The 26124-nt window shown below is 46.4% G+C and overlaps 1 protein-coding gene across 4 annotated transcripts in view; it reads left to right on the top strand.

Annotated features, from left to right (window-relative positions):
• The window catches only part of Myh10 (myosin heavy chain 10), a 134907-nt gene that overhangs the window by 71263 nt on the left and 37520 nt on the right, over nucleotides 1-26124 (top strand). For 2 of the 4 annotated variants that reach the window (XM_041664021.1, XM_041664019.1), the window contains 9 exons: nucleotides 994-1092; nucleotides 2818-2961; nucleotides 3172-3267; nucleotides 4650-4768; nucleotides 5507-5659; nucleotides 10099-10272; nucleotides 13207-13380; nucleotides 14129-14243; nucleotides 17734-17796. In XM_041664021.1, coding sequence (XP_041519955.1) covers nucleotides 994-1092; nucleotides 2818-2961; nucleotides 3172-3267; nucleotides 4650-4768; nucleotides 5507-5659; nucleotides 10099-10272; nucleotides 13207-13380; nucleotides 14129-14243; nucleotides 17734-17796 — 1137 coding nt within the window. The remainder of the gene's footprint in view (nucleotides 1-993; nucleotides 1093-2817; nucleotides 2962-3171; nucleotides 3268-4649; nucleotides 4769-5506; nucleotides 5660-10098; nucleotides 10273-13206; nucleotides 13381-14128; nucleotides 14244-17733; nucleotides 17797-26124) is intronic. The other 2 variants (XM_041664023.1, XM_041664022.1) reach the window with 1 other exon arrangement.

Raw genomic sequence — 26124 nt, 5'->3', positions numbered from 1 at the left:
CATGAGCAGCAGTGTGTCTGCGGACCCTCCGACACCGCAGCAGCATCTAAGCACTGTGCCGAGGGCCCAGCACGTCTCACACTGAGCTCTGCATTCGCAGATGGGTATTCTTTGTCTCAAATTCAGGTGCTGCTTCCACAGAGTTCTGCACTGGGGAGCCCAGGCAGGTGGATAGCTTCATGTTTTAGGCAATGGTCTCTCACGCTTCAGTGCAGGGAACAAAAGACCCAGTGGTCAGTGTAGCAATGATGCTGAGGCCCTTGGGAGACGAACCCCATGTGCAAAGATGGCGAGCCAGCACCTAGCACATGCAAGGGTTTTTTAACAAGGGGAGTGTCACAGGAACAGAATGGTCAGGCACATGTGTTCTGGGTCACACTGTGATGCTTAATCTTGATTGTCAGCTTAGTGGGATTTAGAATTACCATAGAAATAACTGTCTAGGCAGGCCTGCGAGGGACTGTCTCTGCTGAGCTAAAGTGGCCGGTGCCGTCCATGGGCAGAGGTCCTGGATCTTTCCTTGAGTTGCTTCTGTCCGGAACTGTGCCACAGCAATGAGAAGAGGAACACATACCAACTCTATTTTCAGCTCTTCATTCATTAACTGTCTCCTGGCTGCTTTCTCTGTGCCTGCTCCTTACTTGTAACCCTGTGATATCCTGATGTTAGACACTATCTACCTTAAGCAGCTCTATGTCACTTATGTTTGGTAGCTTCCTTCACATCCTGTGTAGTTATGTGAGCTTTTAACACAGTCCACAGCACCACGTGGTGGGTGGAGGAGCAATGGGGTTGAAGGAGACACCTGTAATCTTTTCAGTTCTGTCCCAAATCAGTGCGTCTAGAAAACTAATAAAAATCATAAGCTGCGTTATTTTTTGTTTAATACAGTTCTTTGTAACAAAGTTCATATATAGCCAAGAAAGAAAGTCGTGTGTAGACACTGCTGAAGTCCCCCTCTTTGTAATTAAATCCTTAACCTTCTCTGCTCAGACCTTCTGGAAAAGTCTCGTGCTGTTCGTCAAGCTAAAGATGAACGCACGTTTCATATCTTCTACCAGCTGCTGTCTGGAGCGGGGGAGCACCTCAAGTGTGAGTAGTGGGGTTCCTGCTCCTCTGCATTCAGTTACCTCCTCGATTGTTGCACTTAAGTGGCAGGTGTGTGCCTTTTGCCGTATTGGCCTTTGAAATTTTCTGTAAATGAAATTAGAATTGGGCGTGCTGGCACACACCCTTAATTTCAGTAGTTGAGAGGCAGAGGCCAGCAGATCTCTATGAGTTCGAGGTCAGTCTGGTCTACATAGAGAGTTCAGGACCTCCAGGGATCAAGTGACCCTGTCTTAAATTAAATTAAAAGGCATCTTTGTATATGTTTCTGTTCCAACATTTACCATGGAAAATGGGGGAAGGTTTACTTAATAAAATGTAGAATAAAGCTTTCATTCCCTGACTTGCAACTAAACATAGACTGTATTCACACTAATACCAGAGTGAGTAGTGTGGGCGTTTGTTTATTGGTGTTTGTCACAAGGACTGGAAGCTTAGGGCTGGGCAGAGTAGAAAGTAAAATTCTTAAAAAATAAACATTTAATTTGAAAAGAACTTAAGCCAAGTGTGGTCTAACCTCAGCACTTAGGAGGCAGAGGCAAGTGGACCTCTCAGCATTTGAGGCCTCATTTATTTACATAGTGAGTTTCAGGCCAGCCAAGGCTACATAGTGAGACCCTGTCTAGCTAAGGCAAGAATTCTGCTGACTCAGAAATACTACAAAGAGTTCAAGTGTTTTGTTCGCTGATCCTAGAGTCAATGTTTCTAAGAGCACAGTTGCTGTGTATATACCATGCAGCTTTACGGTAGATACCTGCTGCAATTAGACTTCCCTCACCTAGAATACTGTGAATACATGGAACTAGAACTAAGGAGGGAAGCCTGCAAGGGGTAAAACTCGGCAACACACAAAATACCAAAAAAAGGGAGACCAAACACTCAAGATGATACGTTTGAAAAGAATAAAATTTGGAGACTTTCATTTGCAGATAACTGGAATTAATCAAAACATTTTCAGGGTGTTGACAGAAGGTGTTGGGGGAGCAAACAATTCCTATAGAGGTTCGATGTGGATGACAGTTGTGTAGCTTGGTCTGTTTGTGGGGCCCCTAGCAGTGGGACCAGGTCCTTCCCTGTGGTGGGATGCCTCACCCAGCCTTGATGCAGGGGGAGGAACTTGGTCCTGCCTCAAAGTAATTTGACATGCTTTGTTGACTCCCCTGGGAGGTCTGTCCCTTTCTGAACAGAGGAGGAGTGGATAGGGGGGCGGGGAGTAGACAGGAGGTGGGGGTGGGAGGGAACAGAGAAGGAAAGGGAAAGTGTGGTTGGTATGTAAAAGTAAATGAAAAAAAAAATTATTAAAAAAAAAGTCCAATGTGATATAGTTAAGAATTGGGGAAAGGAGTGGCCCAGGGGACTTCTACAGAAGAGCAAGAGAGCCAGTTACCTGTCAAGATAAAAATACAGAGTAAGGATTTCAAAGCTTTCATTCAAATGATGGTGAATATATTTAAATCTGAAAATTTTACTTGCTTCTCAACTACAGTTTCAAATAAAAAATTGTACAAATCACTAATGCCAAAAAGCAAAACAGAAAACAAACTGCAGAGATGTTTACACGTTCACATCTGTGTGTGTTCACACATGGTGTGAATTAGCAAGGAAAAGTGCCGCAGTGGGTTGATTCTCCTGATTCCCGGTGTCCATGGGTAGAGTGTTTCAGTCTGATGATGACCGTGAGCTGAACTTTATCCGTGTGTTTCCTTTTAGCTGACTTACTCCTGGAAGGTTTCAACAACTACAGGTTCCTGTCCAATGGCTATATCCCGATCCCTGGGCAGCAGGACAAGGATAACTTCCAGGAGACCATGGAAGCGATGCATATAATGGGCTTCTCCCACGAAGAGATCCTCTGTACGTGTCCTAAGACCCACTCCTCACTGTCAGAACTCTGTGCATTTGCCTTAAATCCCCCAGATTAGAAAGTAACTGGGAAGCTAATGAGAACTGTCTGTATTTTATGAAACTCTGAAGAGTTACACGGAGCCAGTTTTTAGGACCAGATAAGTTGGAATATGTCTCTGCTACATTTTGATGGCTTTTTTTCTTTCCATCAATATAAAGCAATGCTTAAAGTCGTGTCTTCAGTGCTGCAGTTCGGAAACATTTCCTTCAAAAAGGAGAGAAACACTGATCAGGCTTCCATGCCAGAAAACACAGGTAAGCTGACGAACGCTACTTTTGCTTGTTTCTTTGGACTGGGTGCTGAGGTAGAGTCTCACTATGGACTACAAGCTGGCCTCGGACTCTTACATCCTTCTGCCTTAGCCTCCTGATAACAGGGATGCAGTGTGTGCCATACTCATTGGGAGTCTAGATGTTCTAATGTGAAATTTTTCTGTTTCTAAATGTTGAAAATGGATTTAAATAGACACTGGTCAGGAATGACAGTTTGTACACCAAGAGGATGTGGCTGCAGGTATTGGGAGCTGCCAGGTTGTTTCTGAAGGGACATGAGCCTCTCTTGCCTAGGAGGTGTCACAGGGACATCCACAGTGCACATGGTCAGTGAATGCTGACGTGAAGTCACACCGCCCACCCTCGAAATAGTCATTTTGGGATAGGAATATGGCTCATTGGCGAAAATGCTTGCTCTATAAGCTATGTAATGGACCTGAGTTTCATTTGAGAACCCACCATAAAAAGGTCAGGAATGGGTCACAAACTTAGAATCAAGCAAGATGGACATGGACAGATCCCCGAGGCTCCCTGTCCACCAGCCCAGCCCAATCAGCAAGCTCTGAGCCAGTGAGAGATCTATCTTAAAAGTAAGGTGGACGCCACCTGAGTACCAACAGCCAGCAGTGCCCTGTACCTTCCACATGCGTGTGCATACATGTACACACACAGGAGCACAGACCTTCCCCCAAAAAAGCCCTTTTTGATAACCCACTTGAGGTTTGTTAGTGTTTGGTTCTCTGTGGCTCTGGAGGGACTGACTCTTCTCCTGAATCAGTGTGTCACTCTCTTGTTTTGTTTTTGAGACAGGGTTTCTCTGGGTAGCCTTGGCTGTCCTGGAACTCACTATATAAGCCAGGCTAGCCTCGAACTGCCTAACATCCATTTGCCTCTGCTTCTGAGTGTTGGGATTAAACGTGTGAGCCACCATACCTGGGCCATGGTCACCATTTCTTGATCAGGCTATGGACCATTTTCCTACAACTTTTGACCACTATGACCTTTCTGTGTGTCATTCAGTATAAAGTTAGATTAGCAGCAGGGCTCCATCCACCATGTGCCTCTCACCCAGTCACATCCAGCTTAGTGGAGTGATTGAAGACATGTTACAGGACAGTTGTTTGGCTTTGAGATCTTAACATGAGCCATAGGTAGACAAGGTCACTCTTCTAGAAGGCCAGGAGGGCAAAGGCTTACTATCTCTCACCGGTGGCCTGTTGATCCAGAAGAAAAGAAAGTATTTTTCACCAAACTTAAAGCTTTGTTGCACTTTAGGACTTGAGTTTCTAGAGTTTTCCTTTGCTTAAACGCCATGATTGGCTCATGAGTAGACAAGGAACATTTAGGGAACTTTGTCCCCGCAGTTGCACAGAAGCTCTGCCACCTGCTTGGGATGAACGTGATGGAGTTTACTAGGGCTATTCTCACCCCCCGGATCAAGGTTGGCCGAGACTACGTCCAGAAAGCCCAGACCAAAGAACAAGTGAGTCCACGGAAGACTGTGCTTTCGAATGCATGGCATGATAAACTGTGGGCATTTAGCTTCTGCTTGGCAGGCACCAAACTGAGTTAGTAAGAGCACATGGGATTACCTTGGCATTAAATGAGTTTTGATTTTCCTGTAGTGATTTACTTTTTTTAATATATATATAAAATATATATATATATTCACACATATATGTGTGTCTGTATGTATACATACACATATATATATATATAGCAAATTTGATATGTCATCTCCAGTTGTCCCCTAACTGACAAATAATCTGGTAGACAGATCGTGTGTTTCATAGCAGCCAAACAAGGCCAAGGCTCCCACTGTGCTGTCTTACTGGGTGGCACAGCAGCGAGAACATAGGGGTCATATTTACTCTTTAGTTGTGATGGCTTTAAGGACATTAATAGCTTTGACTAAGAAGGTTGGAAGATGACCCACATCCCATCCCTCATCCCCCAAGGGCAAACTGCCAAGAAACCAGACCAATGAGAGATACTGTTGCCCAGGGCTCTAAGGCCAGGGGAGGGCTTTGCCCAATAGCTAAAGTGATTAGCCACAATTCTCATTAAGTGCACTAATGCCCCTATTGAAATGTAACATTGAGATATAATTGAGCGGTAAATGCTGTTTGAAGTGTGAGTTCTGTGTAGCATTGAACGCCGTACTATAGCTGCAAGTGTTAAGACTGCTTCCTGGATAAAGGTTGATATTATCTAATTACAGGCAGACTTTGCAGTGGAAGCACTGGCAAAAGCTACCTACGAGCGACTGTTTCGTTGGCTCGTTCACCGCATCAATAAAGCGCTGGATAGGACCAAACGCCAGGGAGCTTCTTTCATTGGGATCCTGGATATTGCTGGTTTTGAAATTTTTGAGGTATTCTTCATCTCCCTCCCTTTTGCCCGATTTTCTTTTTTGTTTGTTCTCCTAACAAATGTTATGGGTCGCTTATATATGCAGTTCAGGGCCTGGCAGTCAGAAATAAGCAGGTACATTCCGTGCTCTTTGATTAGAGCCCAACAGGAGACAGCAAATAACCACTCAGCTCCCAGGGTGAGAGAGTGCTATGATGCGGAGAGCTGGGCAGGCCCCTGGAGGCTGCACACTCGCTCAGGAGTGTCTGAGTGGTGACAGGCATGCTTATTTGTGTGTGGTCGGAGTGCTGAGTGTGCTGTCTGAGGCCTTGAGATTTCCACGTGAGCATTCCGCAGTTAGACATTCCTGAAAGAAGCTGAAGATAGAGAATCCGGATAGGGTTCCGGATAGAGAGTCGGATATAAGGGAAAGTATTTATCAGAGTTAGAACTTGCTGGTACCCTCTTCTGGCAACCTCAGTTACTGCGTGTATGTTGTCCATAGACATACATGCAGACACAAAAAATAAAAATACTTTTTAAAAAAGTGATGCCTTTTAACCTTTTTAGATATTGGTGAGGAGTTAACTTGATAGTTTAATTTGAGATATACTGAGGTAGGGGTTATAAACTCAATTAGTGAAAAATGAAGGGATTTTTAAGAAGAAATGGTGTTTTTTATATTCCATAGAGATTATAAATAACCTAAGAGTTGTAAAAGAAATACAGCTCACAGGTTGTTGGCTCATATATGTTTAATTTTTATACTGAGGTTTATATGTATATATATATTCATATATATATATATGAAAGCATTTAATTAAGGGCTTGTTTACAGTTTCAGAGACTTGGTCATTATCATCCTGGTGTGGGCGTGGCAGCAGGTGTGGTGCTGAGAGGGGCAGAGTGGGGCAGGCAGAGACAGGCTGGGCCTGGCAGGGCCCACCCCCAGGACACACCTCCTCCCACAAGGCCACACCTCCTAACCTTTCTAATCTTATGAAGAGTTCCACTCCCTGGTGACTAAGAATCCAAATATAGGAGCCTCTGCAGGCCATTGTTATTCAGACCACCTGGGGGATCAGGAGACCAGCACTGAGTCACCTCTGAGAAGTACAGGTCATCTCAGCCAAGCCATCTGGGCACTGTCTGGACTGTGTAACAACAGTAAGAGGAGCCACTACCACCTAGTGCAGAAGTACCAGCTCTGTGTGCAGTAAAAAAGAAGGAGGTGCTTTATGTGCTGGAAGGTCCAGGAAGACCAAGGAACTGTGGTTAGCATACATCAGCATCCTGTGGCTTACGTGTTTGAGAGAAAGGATTAATTTGCTTTTATTTTGTGTTTTTTGTTTAGCACATATATGTTAAAACCTGGAACTAGGTCATAGAATGGTAAACTTAGTAGGTTCAGCCAGCCAGAGCTCCCAGTGAGCTCCCATGAGCATCTTGGTTGGGAGGGTGAAGGGGAATTGGCAATGATGGCACCGTAGTGTGCGAGTCCCTCCTCCTGACCACACTGTTGACTGTAAAAAGTAATTACGTGAATAAGAATTTACATTCTAGGGTTGGTCGGGTAGCATTTAATCAAGGCCACACTCCCAAAGGAAAGCATACAGACAGGTTCTCTCACCTGTGTGTTATCCCTTAGCTTCTTACTTTGGAAGCTATTCCTAGTGGCACTGGGTTATATAATAGATATCAGAGATCTTGCAGTTGCAATTATTAGGATTTAGTGTATGTAAACTGTCTAAAGATGGAGACCCTCTCCGCCCTATGCTCGGGCCCGAGGTCTGGTAAACTGTAACAGTTATGTCTTCAGGATATTGTTGCTACTGCCTGAAGAGGACCTTCTAGGAAAGGTGGGCTAAAGCATCTCAGACAGGACTGAGGTAACACCAGGTTTACCAATTAGATTATGTCTACTAGTTTGTATTGCTTGCTAATTTTTTATAATGTTTACTTACATTTTTGAAAGTTAAGATATTATAGTCACAGTAAATATAATAAATACAAATAAATAGACAATGAGATGGTTCATTACTGAGAAGAGATTTCAAGAAATAGCATTAAAATAAAAAAGAATTAGATTACGCACAAATGAGTGCACAGACTGTTTCTAGAAGGGTCACAAGAAATGAGTGATCTTGCTGACTATAGAAGGAATAAGTTGGACTGAAATGAAGCTTACAACTCAGTATAGCCCTTTGTACATCTAAAATTAATGCCACGAATGATTAATTTTAAAACCAGGTCTTGCAGGGCAGTGGTGGCATGCGTGCCAGCTTTAATCCCAGCACATGGGAGGCAGAGGTAGGCAGATAGATTTCTATGAGTTTAAGACTAGTCTAGTCTACACAGTGAGTTTCAGGACAGCCAGGACTACACAGAGAAACCCTGTCTCCAAAAAACACTAACAAAAGATAATGATCATTTTTATTTATTTATTTTTTATTTTTTATTTTTTTTTTGATTTTTCGAGACAGGGTTTCTCCGTAGCTTTTGGTTCCTGTCCTGGAACTATTTTTAAAAAATAACAAATGGGTTGAGTATAGTGGTGGACACCCTAATTCCAGCACTCAGGAGGCAGAGGCAGGTGGATCTCTTGAATTCAAGGTCAGCCTGGTGTACAGCCAGGACTACATAGAGAGTCTTTAAAAAAACAAAAACAAAACAACAACAACAACAACAAAAAAAAACTAGATCTCACCTTGGGGATCTTCCTGAGAGGTAGAGTGCACGCATGCTTATACCCAGGGTTCAAACACCAGCACTGCAACCAAAATTACTTTAAACTACAGTTCTGGTGCTAGAGAAATGGCTCAGTGGTTAACAGTGCTCGCTGTTCCAGAGGACCGGGGTTCAGTTCTCAGCTGCCTATAACGCCACTCCCAGTGGTCTGAAGCCCTCTTTTGGCCTCTGAGCACCTGCACACTCGTGACACACACACACATTAATAAAATAAAATCTTTAAAATATAATTGGTAGTTTAAATATAGATATTCATTTATAGATATTCATTGTTTTTAAAGTCTATTGTATATAATTAAATATGATAGCATGTCATAAACCCAGAGGCAAATCAAAACCCATTTTTGTAGACAGACATAAACCTAACACTGAGACAAGAAGTAGTGTAGCTTGTCTTTGAGGAACTTAGTAACGTGCAGCAAGCAATGTGCCCTCCCAGTATGACCTCATTCTACACGGCAAACCAGTTCCATGGGCTGTGGGATATTGCGTGGCCTTTCCAGGCCTCGAATCTATTGCGTGGAGATCAATTGAACCTCTAATTTAAAGCCACTTTTTATAATGAAAGAGGTTATTTATGGGCACATTCTACTCGTGTGAACAGCATGAAAGTAGAATATGGGTTGTACTTAAAGGCTAAGTAAATTAAGAAAATTACATGTCTTAATTAATCTATCCACTCAGCAGAACAATAGGAAAGGGGGGCAGCATGGGGCAGTGGCAGTGCTGAGATGCACTTCATGACAGCAGGGCCGTGTCACGTTGGATGTTGGCTATGGTCGGACACCTGACACTAGGAGGACTTCCATAGAAAAGCAGGAGGAGCCTCACACTCACTGAGCATTGCGTCATGTCAGGCTTGGCCTGTGCTCCCAGCAACAATTCATAAGCTGATTCTGAATTTGTCTTTTACACCACTGTGGAGTCTGCTGCCTCAGTGAGGAGAACGGGCACAGCCAGTGCGATCTGTAGCTCCCTTCCATTCACAGGCCCACACGCTCACGCAGGATGTCTGTGCCTCTTGCCCTCTCAAGGCCCTGTGTTGTTGCTCTTTTTCCCCTCCTCACTTTCTTTTTTGTTTTTTTTTTTTTTTTTGTTTGTTTGTTTTTTCTTTTGTTTTTTGAGACAGGGTTTCTCATAGCTTCGGAGCCTGTTTTGGAACAAACTCACTCACTCTGTAGACCAAGCTGGCCTCGAACTCGCAGAGATCCACCTTCCACTGCCTCCCAAGTGCTGGGATTAAAGGCATGTGCCACCACTGCCTGGCTCCTTCTTTATTTTCTTTCTTTCTTTCTTTCTTCCCTTCTTTCTTTCTTTCTTCCTAGTCCTTAATTGAGATGTTTGGTAATATGGTGTAGCTATCTATTGTTCTCTCTTACCTTTTCTTTTTTCCTTTGCTGTCTGTGTATATGTATGTGTGTGTTTACACTTACACATGCACAGAAGTCAGTTCTCTTTCCACCACATGGTTCCCAGGGATTTAACTTCATTTGTCAGGCCTGGCCTTCCCTCTCTTCTCTGAAAGCTGGGGTAAACTGGGGTGAGAAAGGGACAGATTGAGAGGGAGCCCTCCCTGCGTGTAGTCACTAGCATCGACAGTCCTAGTAGTGTCGTTGTTCCCTAACGGATGGTTTTGAATGAGCTCTTGGGGTAACTAGATGGCTGAGTATGCCTGTCTTCTCTCCCATGATTGGACGATGACTCAACCTGTAGCTGAACTCCTTCGAGCAGCTGTGCATCAACTACACCAACGAGAAGCTGCAGCAGCTGTTCAACCACACCATGTTCATCCTGGAGCAGGAGGAGTACCAGCGCGAGGGCATCGAGTGGAATTTCATCGACTTCGGTCTCGACCTGCAGCCTTGCATAGACCTCATAGAGAGACCTGTGAGTGCTTCCTGTGCTGTTTGAGCAGAGACTTTCATTTTCTTTCTGGCATAATCTGAGACAGACAGTTTAGGGAAATGGCACTCTGATGACGCAGTCCATGTATAAGCAGGTGTTATTGCAGGCAAAGCCTTTGTTCAGTCTCCTTTTTTGCAGCTGTGATCTCCCTGTCCTTGAGTTTGTGCGTGTTTGGATAATGTGCTGTAGGCCTCACAGACCTCAGAAACCAGTCTGGTGGAGGCTCTGGTGTGTACTTGTCAAAGGGCGTGTGGAGCTCTCTTGGCACACATCCTTCTAGGTAATCCAGGGACGTGTCGCTGAGAACAAGATATGTCATGTGAATTCAGTTTTTAGATAACCGAATTCAACCTTGCCCTTTTGGAAGTGCTTTTTATTTTGACAGTTTTGTTTTGTTTTGTTTTTTTAAATTATGTTGGGGCATTCTTTTGGCAGATACATGTTTAAGGACAATCTTAGCATCAGAATTTATTCTCTTGTTGACTTGGGTTTCTACTGCCTGACAGTTAGCTTTTAAAGAGCAACAAGCTATTAACTTCACTTTCCAGGTACCACAGCTGTTGTGTTTAGAGCAGAAAGTCTCCGCTTGCCTTGGCCATGAGAAGAGCTGCTTCCAGGTGCCATGAGCACCAGTGAGAGTAGCATTCCTCTCACGGCTTAGCCCTGGCGAACAGTTAGTCGGTAGAAACCATTTGCTGGTTGTGTTTTCAGTTGATTTTACAAATATATTCCTGTGACTGTTACTGGATTAGGACAGGATGTTTTAAGACCCTTACGTATGTCCTAGAAATGCAGGGTGAGGGAGCTAGGGGCTTACAGGAGAGCCTAGGGCATGCCACTGCTCCTCCAGGTCCCAGTCTTGAGACCAAAAAACAGATCACAGTGGGAGCTCATGGCTTTGCATGGCATGGGCTCTATGTGGTGCATGGTGCATGGAGAAAAGTCAGAGCCGCAGCAGGCCAGCAGCAACACAGTCTTCACAGAAGCAGATGCCATGAGAGAATGTTCTAGGGAAGATTGTTGGCAGGACTTGGTGACTGAGTATCACATTGAAATAGGAAGTATTGGGCTGGACAAGTAGAGCAGTTACGTAAGTAGATATACCTAGGCACTCAGGTAGAAGGTGAGTTCCTTCCCACTTCCCTCTCCTCCCTGCCCTCTTCTGGCCTCCATGGGCACCTGCATGCATGTGCTCAGACTCACAAAAATAACAAATCTAAAACAAAAAAAGAATTTAGGGGTGTTTTCATTCAAAAGGATTGGAGATTGAAATTATAGTAAAAGACAAATGTTTCTGTGACCTTAACATCGGTGTAGTGGTTCATCTCTCAAAACCCTGACGGTAGCCCCAGCTATCTGCCCCGTGACCCTAGCTCAGTGGCCCCAGCTGTCTGCCCCGTGACCATGGCTCAGTGGCCCCAGCTGTGACCATAGCTCCTCCAGGAGTGGCAAACATGGATAATATGGACTTTCAAACCTCTTTAGCTGATCAGAAACCCTGAAAGTTCTTTGAGAAGGAGCCGTGGGGTAAGGGTCTCAAAAAGGAGTCCTGTGTCCTGTGTACCTTGCAGTCCAGTCAGCCGGTGCCAGTGCTGTGCCTGTTATATCTTCACATTGCTTTATTTGTACCATAACCTCTACTTGCCTTTAAAGTAGTATTTGTGTATACAGCTAGCTCTTCACCCAATAAATACTTGAAAAATGGATTCTAAAGTTTTGAACCCACCCCCCCACCCCCCAGAAAAATCAAACAAACAAAAAAGCAATTTCACAAGAAGGATGCAGAATGTGATTCGGTGCTGTGTCTGTCACATGCCGGCCATGCTGGCTCTGCAGCAGTAAGTGGTGGCCCAGAAGCACTCCTGAGTAGACCACTGCTATCTGCTTTATTAAGATATAATTCATATACATCAGTCTGCCTGTTAAGGCTACAAGTCAGTGGTTTGGGTTTTGTGCTATATCATAACATTACAAGACCATCGCCATTAATTCTACATTTTCATAACCTCACCCCACTAAAATCCTCATGCGTGTTAACAGCCCCCTCCCCCACCACACACACATGCCCAGTGTGTTACTGCCGATGTACTTTCTGTCTCTGGATTTGCCAAGGTGTTTTAAAGTGACTGCTGACTTGTGTTATCACTTTTGATAGTTTATCAGTCAGTATCCTGCTGCCGTGATAGAACAAGGCCGCTAACAGAGGGAAGAATTTATTTGGCTTATGGTTTCAGAGGGATGAGAGTCCATCGTGTCGGGGAATTGTGGGAGCAGACAGCAGGTGTGGTGGCAGGAACAGCTGGAGAGTGAACCTGGAATGGTGTGTGACTTTAAAACCTCCAGTGCTTCCCTCCAGCAAGGCCAAGCCTCCCCAAGCATCTCCATCAACTGGGGATTGGTTATTTAAATGCCAGAGTCTGGGGACATTTTCATTCACACAACCACACCGTGCTGCACTTAATAATAGCTTTAGGTGTTTTACCAACCAGAAACGATACAGCTTATTTAATCATTACTTAAAATCTTAAGTTGTTTAGCATGTGAAATGTCTGAGATAACTGGTTAGTTTTAGTTTTATAGTATATCCAGCCAGCCACTGAACACAAAATATCCACTTCACCCCTCCACTCCTTCCCATCCCCTCCCTCTGGCATCTGTATTTGATGCTTTCGTGGAATTAGTTTACTTGCAATGTACATATTTCAGGGTTTATTCAGTAAGTTATCCATTTCTACAAGGATAGTAGTAGTTTATGATCATGTTTGAATTATTAGTTTGTTATGACTTGGACATACTTTCCATTCTAGAGATTGTTTTTTTCCATAGATCTTCATGAAGCTAATCATCTTAGCAGTGACCTGTCACCCCTGTGGTGCCAGTGTCAGTTGGTCAGTCCCCTCTGCCTTTCGTTATCAGGCCAATCCTCCCGGTGTGCTGGCCCTCCTGGATGAAGAATGCTGGTTCCCTAAAGCCACAGATAAAACTTTTGTTGAAAAACTGGTTCAGGAGCAAGGTTCCCACTCCAAGTTTCAAAAGCCACGGCAACTGAAAGACAGAGCCGACTTCTGCATTATCCACTATGCAGGGAAGGTGAGAGCCCTTAGGAACAGCGCCACTGAAGAGCTGCGTGGTAGGGCTGAGGGGCTGGCTCGCTGCACAAGCATGGGTGGTGGGGCTGAGGGGCTGGCTCGCTGCACAAGCATGGGTGGTGGGGCTGAGGAGCGAGCTCGCTGCACAAGCCTGGGTGGTGGGGCTGAGGAGCTGGCTCACTGCACAAGCATGGGTGGTGGGGCTGAGGAGCGAGCTCGCTGCACAAGCATGGGTGGTGGGGCTGAGGAGCTGGCTCGCTGCACAAGCATGGGGGCCTGAGGTTGGGTCTTCAATACCCACATCAAAGTCACGCATGGTGGCGTACACTTAAGCCCATGCTGGGAGGCATGGTGGGGAAATAGGTCCCAGGGTTCACTGCCAGCCGGTAGCTGAAATGGCTGAAATAGAAAGCTATAGGATCAGTGAGAGACTCTGCTCAAAACATAAGGTGGAGAGCGATACACAAAGATACCTAAGTGGACCTGGCTCCACGTGTGCATGCTTACACCACACACACACACACACACACATACACAGCCTCTGGGCATGGTGGTGCACACCTCTACTGCCAGTACATTTTGTATAGCGTAAGGTGATGGTGCACATGCCTGCATATTTAAATGCACTATTTCAGCTACCTGACCGTGGAGAGAGTCCAGTCTGAGGATTGGTTAGTGAAAGCCTTTGATTAAGGTGGTAATTATTTCTGTGTGTTTGGTTTGTGTTCTCTGGCTTTGGTGCGGGGCAGGTGGACTATAAGGCAGATGAATGGCTGATGAAGAACATGGACCCTCTGAATGACAACGTGGCAACTCTCCTGCACCAGTCGTCAGATAGATTCGTGGCTGAGCTTTGGAAAGATGGTGAGGATGAGCCTGTGTTTGATTTAAGCTTGGCCTGAATCCTCTGTAGTTAAAGTTTATTTATGGTTCTCTCACTTACATGTGTGTTTGTATATATCCATATGTTTTTATTACTTTAAAATCTTTCCCTAGAGCAGGGCTGCCGTTATGTCAGAAGTTGTCCATTTTATGAAGACCTGGATTAAGAAATAAATAACAAGACACTTGCCCCCTTAGTCAGATGGCTGTGAAGAATATGGAAGCATTACACATTCAAAGCCACAAAAAGTTACGGGATCCTTTAGGCTCCCCAGTGACAGTTGAAGTTATGACTTAAAGGCACAGGCACAACCAAAGAAGATCCTTTTCCTGGTGCTGACACAGGTCTAGCAAGCTGCATCTTCCATCACGCACATATGCACACGCATGCATGCAGGCACAGTAGATAGTGAGTGAATGCTTCAGTATCCTGTGCAGGCCAGCGCCTGTGTCCATTGCTCCCCATAGTTCTTCTATCTGTAGAGACCTCAAGTGTTTGCTGATTTCTGGTGACACTTAGCACAGGCTAGATTTTACTAGGATACAGAATGCTGTATTTCTTCAGACCTCATAGGAGCACACGCCTAGAGCTTAGCCGTCTGCCACCCTTCATCCTAGTTATGCCCCTCTTCCTCACTGGACCTCGGGTGACCACCACGGACTCAGTAACCAACTCACTTCGCTTTCTTGATAACATCCCAAGGAGTGTTAGTCCAGCCGTCTTCTCAGAGGCAGAGAGAAAGAAGCACAAGAGACAGAGAGGGCTTTGGGCAAATATGCAAAGGAAGGAGAAAGGGAGGGATGAAGAGAAAATCTCCAGAGGAACAGTGACCGTGTGAAGGGCAGTCCTCTTGGAAATGACCGTACGTTCCAGGTCCTTGTATAGGAGGGAGCTCCTAGGGGTGGGGCATGCCACTCACGTGCACGCTTGTGCCCTGTGAAGAGGTGTGCCGAGACTATACAAGGGGGGTGGGGGGGCTTTAGAGAAGGCTGGCTCTCCTGCAAGTGCACAGTGTCCCTTGCAATGACCTAGTTAGTCTAAAGTGCTGTCTAAGTACACAGCAGAGGATCTTGGGCCTTGCTCGGTCTGCGGTTTCAGAGTTGGCCTGTTCTAAGTCTTATCACCATGGGATCTGAGAAACTGAACATGAAGCAGGAGAAAGGCCCAGGCTCGGGTCACTCCAGGCCCTGGTGAAGAGTTGGCAGTGTGGACATGGGAAAGTCTCTCAGAGGAGTGGCGTGTGGTGCTGCTTGTCATAAATATTTGCCAGCCCCAGGGGGTAGGTCATGCTCAGCCCCACCTTCTAGGTCAAAGAACAAGTTAGAGTGACTTGGAGCAGGAAAGCGAGTAGGGTGAGCTGGTGTGGAAGTGGAAAGCCAGCACTCACGAGTCCACTGTGGCTGAATAGTAAGGCTGGGCAGAAGGGTCAGGAAGCGGGAAGTGAGGCTGAGGTGATGTTTGAGGCCAGGCTCAACCCTAGTGGCCTGACCCAGATGGAGAAATGTGTAGACGTCATTGAATCAAGAGCACCTCCCTAGGTTTGTTCAGTCTAAATCTAATAAGGTGGGTTGTTGTCTGGGCAGACTGGTGAAGCTCCCTGGAAGTGAGGGGTGCAGGAGGTGACAGAAAGGAGTAGGTCTGGAGGGGATACAGAGGGAGAGGGCAGAGAAGGCCGGCGAGGGCCCCAGAGACTAAGTAGAAGAAATTAAGTTCTGGATTTGCACGCACTCTGGTAGCATGAACCCCCTTTGACCTCCTGTCTGTTTTCCTTACCCAAACTGTTGTGTGAGACCCTGGCTGAGCGCTTAGCCTGTGTACGTAGCCACACTGGCACTCCACCAACGCCTGGGAGATGATCGGAAGCATAAATATCCCTGCCCTGCCCCAGACACACTTGCCATGCAGTGAGGACTCAGGCAAACTGGGTTGTCTTTGCTCCCAGCTTCCTGGGCTTCCTCCTTCCACCTTTCTTTAGTTGCAGATACTGGAGAGGGGCAGGTTTTAGAACTGAAGATCTGATGGGTAAGGATGGAGACTGTGGCCTGAGTGATTGAGTGCACAGGGGTCACAGACGATGGGCCTGAGAGCTGGGGCCATGCATGGAGAATCCACCTCCATCTTGATATGAGCGCAGACATACCCTTCCAACCCTCATCGTCCGTGTTAGTCTGACCATGCAGGTTACACTGTACGCCCAGCTGGTTTTTAGCCCTGTACCTGCTACAGATGCGTGGGTTGAGTGCAGTGGCCGCTCTTGTCAGAGGTGAGAAGTCTCATCTGCGCCAGGTTTGGTTTGACTCTGCTAGCTTTTACTCTAGAATAATCCAGTGTTGGCTCTCTTGAGAGTATCACTGTTAGCTGGAAGTCCTGTGGCCCACCAGCATGGTGGACAGTTGGTTAAATCTGAGACGAGATCTCAGTGCACATGCTGTTGTAGAGCAGAATACAAGTAGAGAGGCAGCCCTGGGCTTTTCTAGGCTTGAGGACTGGATTTTACACACAAGGTCAGTGGCAGGCTCAGAAGTCAGGTGAGGGAGCCAAAATGGGGACTTGTCACTGTCCCTCAAGATTTAGAGGTCTCTTGGGCTAAGAGAAACTTTTTCCTGGTGAAATGTAATTATTTCCTTTTTGTGCCCCTGGAATGCAAGAACAGAGAAGGATGAGTTGAACACAATGGAGAATATACGATGGTTGCATACAGCTTGCCTAAGGCAGCACAGTCCTCTGAGCTGAAGACACTTTGTGTTAAAATCCAGTTGATGTGAGAGCTTCACACAGCTTTCTCAAGGCCAGACCAAAAGGAATGCATGTATTCATGGCAGCCCTGCCCTAGAGATCCCTAGTGCCCCGCTTTTAGTAAAAGCTGTTGTTGGGAATCTTTCAGCCAGCTACATAGGAACTCATGCCCTTCCTTGTCCCTTACATAGGTAAACAGCAACAATAAAGCTTGCATTGTTGTGTACGGTGCCCCCTAGGGCACTTGCGTGAGTGATGGCATGATCAAAACTTTAAAGTTATTGTACCGTTTGCTACAGCAGAGCTTGAGTAGTTAGCCAATTCTTTAGACATTTGTATTTGAAGTAAATTATGTTTCCAAAATCTGTACTGGAAATTTTGGCAGTAATTTATCTTGGCACTCTGACTTAACCGCAGTCTTGCCCAGAAGTACTAATCGCAAGACAAATTAACTAGCGCCTCATTACTCCTACGTGTTGTCAATATGACATACATGGTGCTCACACCTGGAGTTGGGAATATGCTCTTTTGATTCAGCTTAAATTTATTACATAAAGAACTTTATCCAAATGCACAGATTCTCGAAACAGTAATTTTTGCATAGGATCTGCCCTGGACTGGCTACTTTGGTGGCCCCGTTTCAGAGTTTACTTGTGATGTCAAATGTCTCTCACACTAACTGAAGTGTTTGTGTATCTGCTCTTCTGTCCTGTTTTCACTGTTTCTCTGCTTTAGAGATTCAGAATATTCAGAGAGCTTCTTTCTATGACAGTGTTTCTGGTCTTCATGAGCCGCCAGGTGAATGCATACAGCCTGCAGGGCCTCCAAAACAGAAGGCTTTTAAGGCCGCAGGAGAAACGGTGGGGTGGGGGCTGGCTGGGAGGCCTGGGAGGCGGGGTTGGTTTGGGGTTTCTGTTCGTTTTGCTCATAGGCCTGCATGAACGTCCCATTTCATGCTCCGTTTTATTATACTTCAAGGCAAGTGTTTGCGTGAACAATCAGTCGCTACTGCCTACACATCGCTTGTTATTTTACGCACAGCACTGGCAGTGTTGCGTATTAAAGGTGTCGCTGCCTTTTCCACCTGTGCCATTTTGATACACACTTCCCGCGGATTGTCAGGAACTGCTCTGCTAAACGGTGTCTCTTCTGTCCCTGAATCACACTTTACATTCTCGGCTCTTAAGGAATTCTAAGAAGTTTCTCTTGAAACTACTACATTTTGTGAACAAATTTGTGCTTACCTCAGGATCGTTGGTCTCATCCTTGTTCCTTTGGCTTGGATTTGGGACATTAACTGACTGTTGGCCTTTCCTTTTGAACTGGAGGCACTGAACCTGTTTATAAGGCTGATGTATTCATTCTGAGACAGCCCAGTGGAATGTTCTTAGAATCCATGCTTTGCTCTTACGACTGACTCCAAATATTTAGATTTTGTGCTATTTTCAGAGATATCCTAGGGCCAGAGGGTAGTATGGATCTCACTTAGTCTTCCAATCTTTTTAATGAAATTATAAAGTAACAATATTTGAAGATAAAGTCAGTTTCATCTTATAAAGTGTATGAATTTGGAACATGAGAGCGCTAAAGGCTAAACCCATCTCAGAGGTTACTTCTTTAAATGGTCTAGACCTGTGCTGTTTTATGCATGTAAAGATACTTCCCTCAGCTCCAGCTGGCATGCTGTGAAGGAAGCCAACTGCAGGCTTGGAGTGGGAGTACAGACTAGGAGATGACAGGCAGCAGAGCCCACAATGAGAACTCCCCGGGATTCTCACGCAGAAACCTTTAGCCCAGTTGTCTTTGGCCCTGGGGAGCCCCAAGGGTGCAGAGGAAGCGAGAGGAAGGCGAGCTAAAGCAATTTTTCAGACTTTTACAGTCTTATGACTTGTGCTCTATCAAAGGTTGGCATTTTGAGAAAGGCTGAGGCAGAAGATCACAGGTTTGAGGTGAGCATGGGCTGTAGAGTGAAACCTAGTCTCAAAACAACAGAAAAGTTAGCAAAATCTCTTTATGATGGCTCAGAAGCAAAGTGCCCTCTCTGGAGGTCTCTGAAGGAACAGTCAGGGCCTGTTGTTGGGACCTCACATTTCCCTGAAGAGATAGAGGAAGTTGCTGGAGTGAGCTGCAACCCCAAACACCGGTCTCCATGGGTAGCTTGACCTGACCCTGCTCTGGGAGAATTGATATGTCGGGTGCACAGACCAGACATTTGATTGTACTGGCAAGATCCAGGGGAGAAGCCCTCATTTCAGTAAACAAGCAGCTAGCTTGTCGCATTCCCACTGAGCACTAAAGCTGTCTGTCTCTGACTCACAGTGGCTTTTGGTTGAGCTCCTCAACCGAAGTGGCAAAGGTCTCAGACTCTTCTCTCAGATCCCGCCCACTCATCTATGCAGACCTTGACTTTGTCAATATTATGCAGCAAAGTTCTTCTCTCCTCAAAACCTGTTTATAGGTCTGAGAGACCCCAGGGGAAGGTGTGGGGTTTAGAGATGAATATCCGAGAGGCTGTGTTTTCGGTGCTTTCCTGGAAGACAGGACAGTTTCTGGGACTGACTGTGGAGGGCTTGACATGCTGGCCTCTAAGGAGACACTGGCAGTCCTGCACGCTAATATGGATGCTGTGCTTCCAAGTGTGGTTGTCGCCAGGGCTACGTAGGCCCTGCCCCTAAAACAAAACAAAAAGGATAAAAAATGAGCCTGGGGTGGAGATGTTGAGAAGCACCAAAGAACATATAAGAAGGAGGAAGGACTGGAGTGAAGGGATTCCCAACTTAAACATGTGGGTCCTCCAGGCTTCTACTATAGCCTCAAGGAATGATCTGTTTATTGTGGAGTCCAGATTTCTGAAGACAGAGCAGATACGGAAGATGCAAGGACACTGAACACACAGAGAGCAGTACCTCAGAGTCAGTGATGCTGGGGCTACTTCGTGCTTCTAGACTTGCATGGTTTCTAACCATCTGCCCGGCACTGAACTGTGCCCTTCGTATATGGTACCAGTCAGGTGTTGAGGCCCACATGGATTGCAGCCAACAGACCTGAAAGGTACCAGGAGAGAAAAAAGACCACCAAATGTGGGAATGCCATGAAGCGAGTTGAGCTGCTGGCCGAAGCTCCCTACAACCGACCATCTTGCCAAGAAGCCATCTTGAGATACAGTAGCAGTACTTAACTGGACTGAGAGTCAGATTTGCCTTAATTTAGGGGAAAGTGCTTTACTTTAGCTGTGTTCAAAACCTGCCGTGGGGATCTTCTGGCTCTACAAGCAGTCTTGTCCCTGTCCCTGTCCCTGTCCCGATAGCATGGTGTGTCCTGTAGCCCTGCGCTGGGGAGGCTGCGGCAGCAGACCCACAAGGCCAGCCTGAGCTACACAGTGAAACCTCTCAACACACTTTTTTTTTTAAACTTTTTATTTATTTAACTTTATTATGTTCGTTGGTGTGAAGGTGTCAGATCTCATGGAACTGCATTTTCAGACAGTTGTGAGCTGCCATGTGGGTGCTGGGAATCGAACCCGGGTCCTCTGGAAGAGCAGTCAGTGCTCTTAACCGCTGAGCCATCTCTCCAGCCCCCTCAACACACTTTTTAAGAAGCCATCAGTGGAAGTTCCATTTAGGAAAAGCAAGAGGCATGGCAGGACAGTGCTCACCACTGAGTGGCAGAGTTGTCCAGTGGCCACAGTGCCTGTCCTAATACCACCCTAGGGGCGGGGCTTGGCTGTCTGTGCTTAGTGACATCTTCATCTTTCAGCTGGATGGATGTTGTTGTTGTACATGATCCATGATACCTTTTTATCTTGACTGCTGTATGATGTTTTTTGGTTTTTTTGAAGGGCCTACCACCCAACTCCCAAGTAAATCACACACACGGAAGCTTATTATTACTTAACGAATGCCCAGCCTTAGCCTGGCTTGTTTAGTGCCAGCTTTTCTTAAATTATCCTGACTACATTTTACCTCTGGGCTTTTATCTTTCTCTATTTCTGTATGCCTTTCTTTACTTCTTTCTCCATGGCTTGCTGTGCGACTAGGGGGCTCGCCCCTGATGTCCTCCTCTCCTTGTTCTCTGGCTCTTCTTTTTTCCCTTCACTCGCTAGTCTCCTTCTATTTATACTCTCTGCTGGCCCCGCCTTTCCTTGCTCCTGGCCGTTCATCTCTTTATTAGGACCATCAGGTGTTTTAGACAGGCGCAGTAACACAGCTTCACAGAGATAAACAAAAGCAGCGTAAACAAAAGCCACACACCTGAAAAGAATGTTCCTCAACACTGGGGTTTTAGCAATTGAACACTCAAGGAGAAATATCATTTCGGCACTGGGGTGATTGATACCTGACAAGGACGCTGGGCTCACAGGGTCACAGGAGCGTGGGAAGTGGCCTAGCTTTTTTGTTCATTGGTTTGTTTTTTCAAGACATGGTTTCTCTGTGTAGACGTGACTGTCCTGGAACTCTTCTGTTGACCAGATTGACCTCATAGAGATCCGCCTGCCTCTGCCCCCCAAGTGCTGGGATTAAAGGCGTGAGCCACCACACCCAGCTTGCGCTAGTTCTTGATGTTCAGAAATGTGCATGTTGCTATGGCTGCATCTGCAGCTGCTTTAATTATGAGAAGTAATAACTGTCTATTTTCTTGTTTTGTTTTTAATCAAATCCACATTAACTTGTAGTGTCCCCAGGTTTAGCTAGTAGACAGTCAGGATGGACCACCAATATCCATATAAATCCTAGTATCAACCTGACAGGAAGAGGCAGATGAACCATTGCCCTGTGGGAGAAGAGGGTGGGGAGGGAAGGGAGAGCCATGCCAGTCCTCTGATTTTCTAGTGCTTGGGTAAGAAAGCCTGCTTTCTTTCTCCTTCAATCCCATGATCTTATCGACATCTCTGCCTCCTGGAATCTCTGAAAAATTTCTTTCTTTTTTTTTTCTTCTTTTTTTTAAATTTATTTATTTATTATGTGTACAACATTCCTTCCATATGTGCCCGCAAACCAGAAGGGGGCACCAGGTCTCATTATAGATGGCTGTGAGCCACCATGTGGTTGCTGGGAATTGAACTCAGGACCTCTGGAAGAGCAGTCAGTGCTCTTAACCACTGAGCCATCTCTCCAGCCCCCTCTGAAAAATTTCTATGTCCGCTAAGATTATTCCACCAGGCTGGCCCTGAGCACCAGCTACATGCAGGTTGTAGATCTGCAGGTGCTGAGTAGGCGCCACTAACTCAGCAGGGAAGTATTCTATTGCTGCGAACATTGGTGGGGGGAGGGGGGGACCTGAGGCTTGCCGCACTGGAGACTGTTGCCAGGAGAATGTAGTCTATGCTTAGCCGTCCCTGACTGGCTATTAAAGTGGACAGGGAGTAGGTTTCCTCGCTCTTCTGACTCACATTAGCGACAGTAAATTTCAAACACTTCAAAAGGCTTAGCAGATACTAATGTTTCTGCCAGATCTTTGAAAATGTCTTGTGCCTCCTCCCCTCCTAGGTTGTCCTCCACAGGCAGGGACAGTTAAGGTCCTTGGCCCTAGACAACGTCACCCTCTATAAAACCTGGTGATGGCAGTTTTATGGTGAGATAAATGACAAATCCCCTTTTCTGAAATTATAAGTATAAAATCCACCTAGTTTCTGACTGTCTAAGATTCACAGGGCAGTAAAGGGTAGTGGAACACTTGGCAGTTGTTTGCACCGTCCAGGGAGCCCAGGGTGGACCCACGTGCCCACCACCAGCCCTAGCCGGGCTTGGCAACCGAGGGCTCTGCTCACTGCAGCCTGCTGATGCTCTAGTCTGAATTTTCATTTTCTGCCTTTCTCTGCTTCTGTTCTCGTCATTTGCATAAGGAAAGACCCTTCTAGAATAGAAATTTATCCGAGTCGTGGTTTTTAATGAAATCATATGCTTACTGATGTGGTCCGGGTCATTAATGACTCTCCTCGAGTGTCTCTCTATTACCAACAGGACAGTTTCGCTCAGTGGTGGAAGCCAACCCTAGTTTTAAGTGGTAAATTCTAAAACAACCTGAAAGTTTAAAGTATTAATTTTTAATAAACTTGAATAATTTTAAAGAGCAATCCAAAGCTATTAAATTTGAAATCAGGCTGATGATGGCAGTGCTTTTGATTATTGGCATTGTGAGCTGGACCTGTGGCACGCAGGTTACAAAACTGCCCCACCGCTGGCCTACTGCAAAGCTAATGTCATGAATCTTTGGGAAGTAAGTGTGGCACCATCTCTTTTGTGGCAGTGATAATTTGTTCTTTTGGTAATGTCTGTTTTCCACCAGCCACCGTTCAATCAATAGCTGCTAGGTGCCCACACCACGCTCTGGCCCACACCACACTCTGGCCCGCACCGGGCGGTCAGGGAGGCAGTAGCAGTTGTCCTGGCTTAGTGGTCATAGGTAAGAGTGACCATGGAGACAGCTCCCAAGCCCCTGGGATGTGAGATGCTGGGGAAATAGCCTCCCTGGAAAGCTGAGTCAAGCAGAAAAGATGCCTAGAACAGCTTGTGGTGTTTTCTCGGGAACTTTTCTCTAAGAGTTAAAGGTCACAGAAGGGAATTAGCCTGCTGTGCCTTGTGAGCACTGTGGGGGCAAGAGCCAAAGAAGGGTAATCTGAGGAAGTTAAGGAATTGAGATGTACAAGTGTTGGGGAGTTGGCCAAGTGGCCAGCAGGGGAGGGCAAGAAGAAAAGATGGATGAGTCCTGGTCCATCGGAGGCTGCAACTGCAGCTGGAATGCAGGCTTGGGGGGGAGAGACTGGAGAGTGGCAGCAGGAGGGCCAAGCATGGTTCAGATGCCACCTCAGCACGAAGCACATCTCCTTGGCTCTGTTTCGGAGGAGGGACTAAGATCACACAGCTCGTGGGTGGCAGGTGTCTGACTCAGGCTCAAGTTATACCGCTCCTTGTGTCCTGTGTGACAGACTGGGAGAAATCCCAGTTCCATTACACATCACACTGGGATAGAAGGTGAACGGACGGAAGGGTGTGACAGCCAGGAGTGGAAAATAAATGGGACGGCAGGCCAGAGGAAGAACCGCATAGGAGAGTTGCCGGGCCCCAGTCAGTAGGAAGGGCAATTGCCAGGCAGGACTAGAGGGCTGGAGAGCAGCAGCTGGGTGCAGGAAGACTCCCTGACTCCCAGCTTCTACCTGGATTGAGCAATGCCCACACTGAACAGATGGTGGTAGAGAATGGATCAGTGTTATTCCTATCTGTTCCCTTCCTCCTGGCCATTGTCTTCTTCCTCCCTTGTCCAGCTTAGAGAGTCGTCCCAGGCCCTCATCTGTGTCTGTTTTCCCCTGGGGCAGCTTATCAGCCCCATAACTTGAACAGCCATGTTGACAAACCCAGTTTGCTTTGTTGTTCCAGCCTCTTTTCTTAGCAACATGCTATGGCATCTTACCTGTCCTCGGCACTCCCCTCCACTTTGGGGGATGCGGACACATCACATCCAGAGCTTAGGTCCTTTCTACCCAACCACAAGGTCACTTCTTTCCCATCTAACCCATGATCTCACCCTCTAGGTTCTCAGCTACTCAATCCAAAATTCTAGGAGCTGTCCTTGACACATCTCCTTTTCATATTGAGTTAATCATGCAAGCAAAGTATCCTGCCATGAGAATGTGCCCTGACCCTTCTGGGCCATCTCCTCTGTAGTGTCACTCGTGCAGACTGCCACCAGCCAGGAGCCTAGACCTTCCCAATGGCCCTGCTCACAGTGTCGTCCCCACAACCCCACACGCCCTGCCCGCCCTGCACTCATTGGCCCGCTGTCTCATCCTTAGTCTTCACGTACTAAATTGCAGCGCCCAGAGAGAGATCTCTTAACTATGTTTCTCCCTCAGCATCTTGCTGTTTTCTTTCACTGCACTTCCCACTTTATGATTTAAACATATTTAAAAATATGCTTTGTTCTATCACTAACACATGAAGTAAGAATGTTAATAACAGATGTTACAATACTGCATGAGACCAGATGTAGTACTGTAAAAGCAGACATCGTAGGCACTTCACAAGAGTTTGGAGAAGACAGAGGTGCCTCTGTGATGTACAGATGTGATGAAACACATCTGGTGGCTGGGCGCTAGTTAGCCGGGCATCTGTAGTTTAATCAATGAAGTGAGATGACTGAGAGCGTGGCTGGAGACGGGACGAGGGCTGATGTCTGTGCTCTTTTCTTGCCATGTCCTAGAAGGCTTTCATGTGAGCTTAGGTCCCTACCTTAGACCACAGGACTGAAAGCTAGAGGCAGAAAGGGGAGAGGCTCTGGAGAAGCTGGGAGTGGGCGTAGGCAGGGCCAAGAGAGCCCGAAGTGAAGGAGTCTGCTGTGGTGGTCAGCAGATAAACATCCGGGGTCAAAGAAAACAGGCACAGGACAGCGTCCATTGCTTTAGCAACAGGTGGGCTCCTGCCTGGACTGTACTGGGTAGGGCGGGAAGACTGGGCTAGAAGCTCACTTCCCAGTGGGCCAAATACTGGGAAGGTAGTGGAGGTGATGAGTGGCAAGCATGAACTCTGAAAAGAAGCTGGCCTCTGGTGATCCAAAAAGAGACACGGATTAACACATACTTGATGGAAGCTTACAGGACAGGAAGCGGTGATTGTTAGTAGGCTCTAGTGAAAGGGAGATAGGTCAAAGGGACAGAGAAGAGTGAGTCCCAGATGATGGGTGAACTCCAGGGCACAGGCACAAGGAGTCGCTTTGATACTGGCTTTAGAGGGGCAGCTCCCACACATGGGCCTGGAAACCACATAGCTCTCCCTCAGCCATCGTCCAGCTTCCATCCCAGACCTGCCTCAGGTACTTTACCCCTTGACCAGGAGCTCCTCTTCTGTAGAAACCTCACCGGAAGTCAAGAACCAACTGCAATCTTGTGCATAGAGCCCCTACCCACGGCCCGGTCCCCACACAGATGAGGTGGCTCTCAGAGTTGAGGAGGGCATGAACAATGACAGGTCAATTCCTATTCTAGTTTCTCAAAATGTTTGAAGAAAGCACATGGCCCCTTATGCAGTGGATATGCTAGGGGCTGGTACTCTTTCAGTCTCAGCGTTAGAAGGGCCTGTCGTGTTGACCTGTGAAAACCCCATCTGCTTTAACCGTCTGGGCGAGGCTGAGGAG

This window comes from Microtus oregoni, unplaced genomic scaffold (genome assembly GCF_018167655.1).
Source record: "Microtus oregoni isolate MIOR12 unplaced genomic scaffold, Mior012 000015F_ref0000493, whole genome shotgun sequence".
Lineage (NCBI taxonomy): Eukaryota > Metazoa > Chordata > Mammalia > Rodentia > Cricetidae > Microtus > Microtus oregoni.
This window is presented reverse-complemented; position numbering and strand designations above follow the sequence as displayed.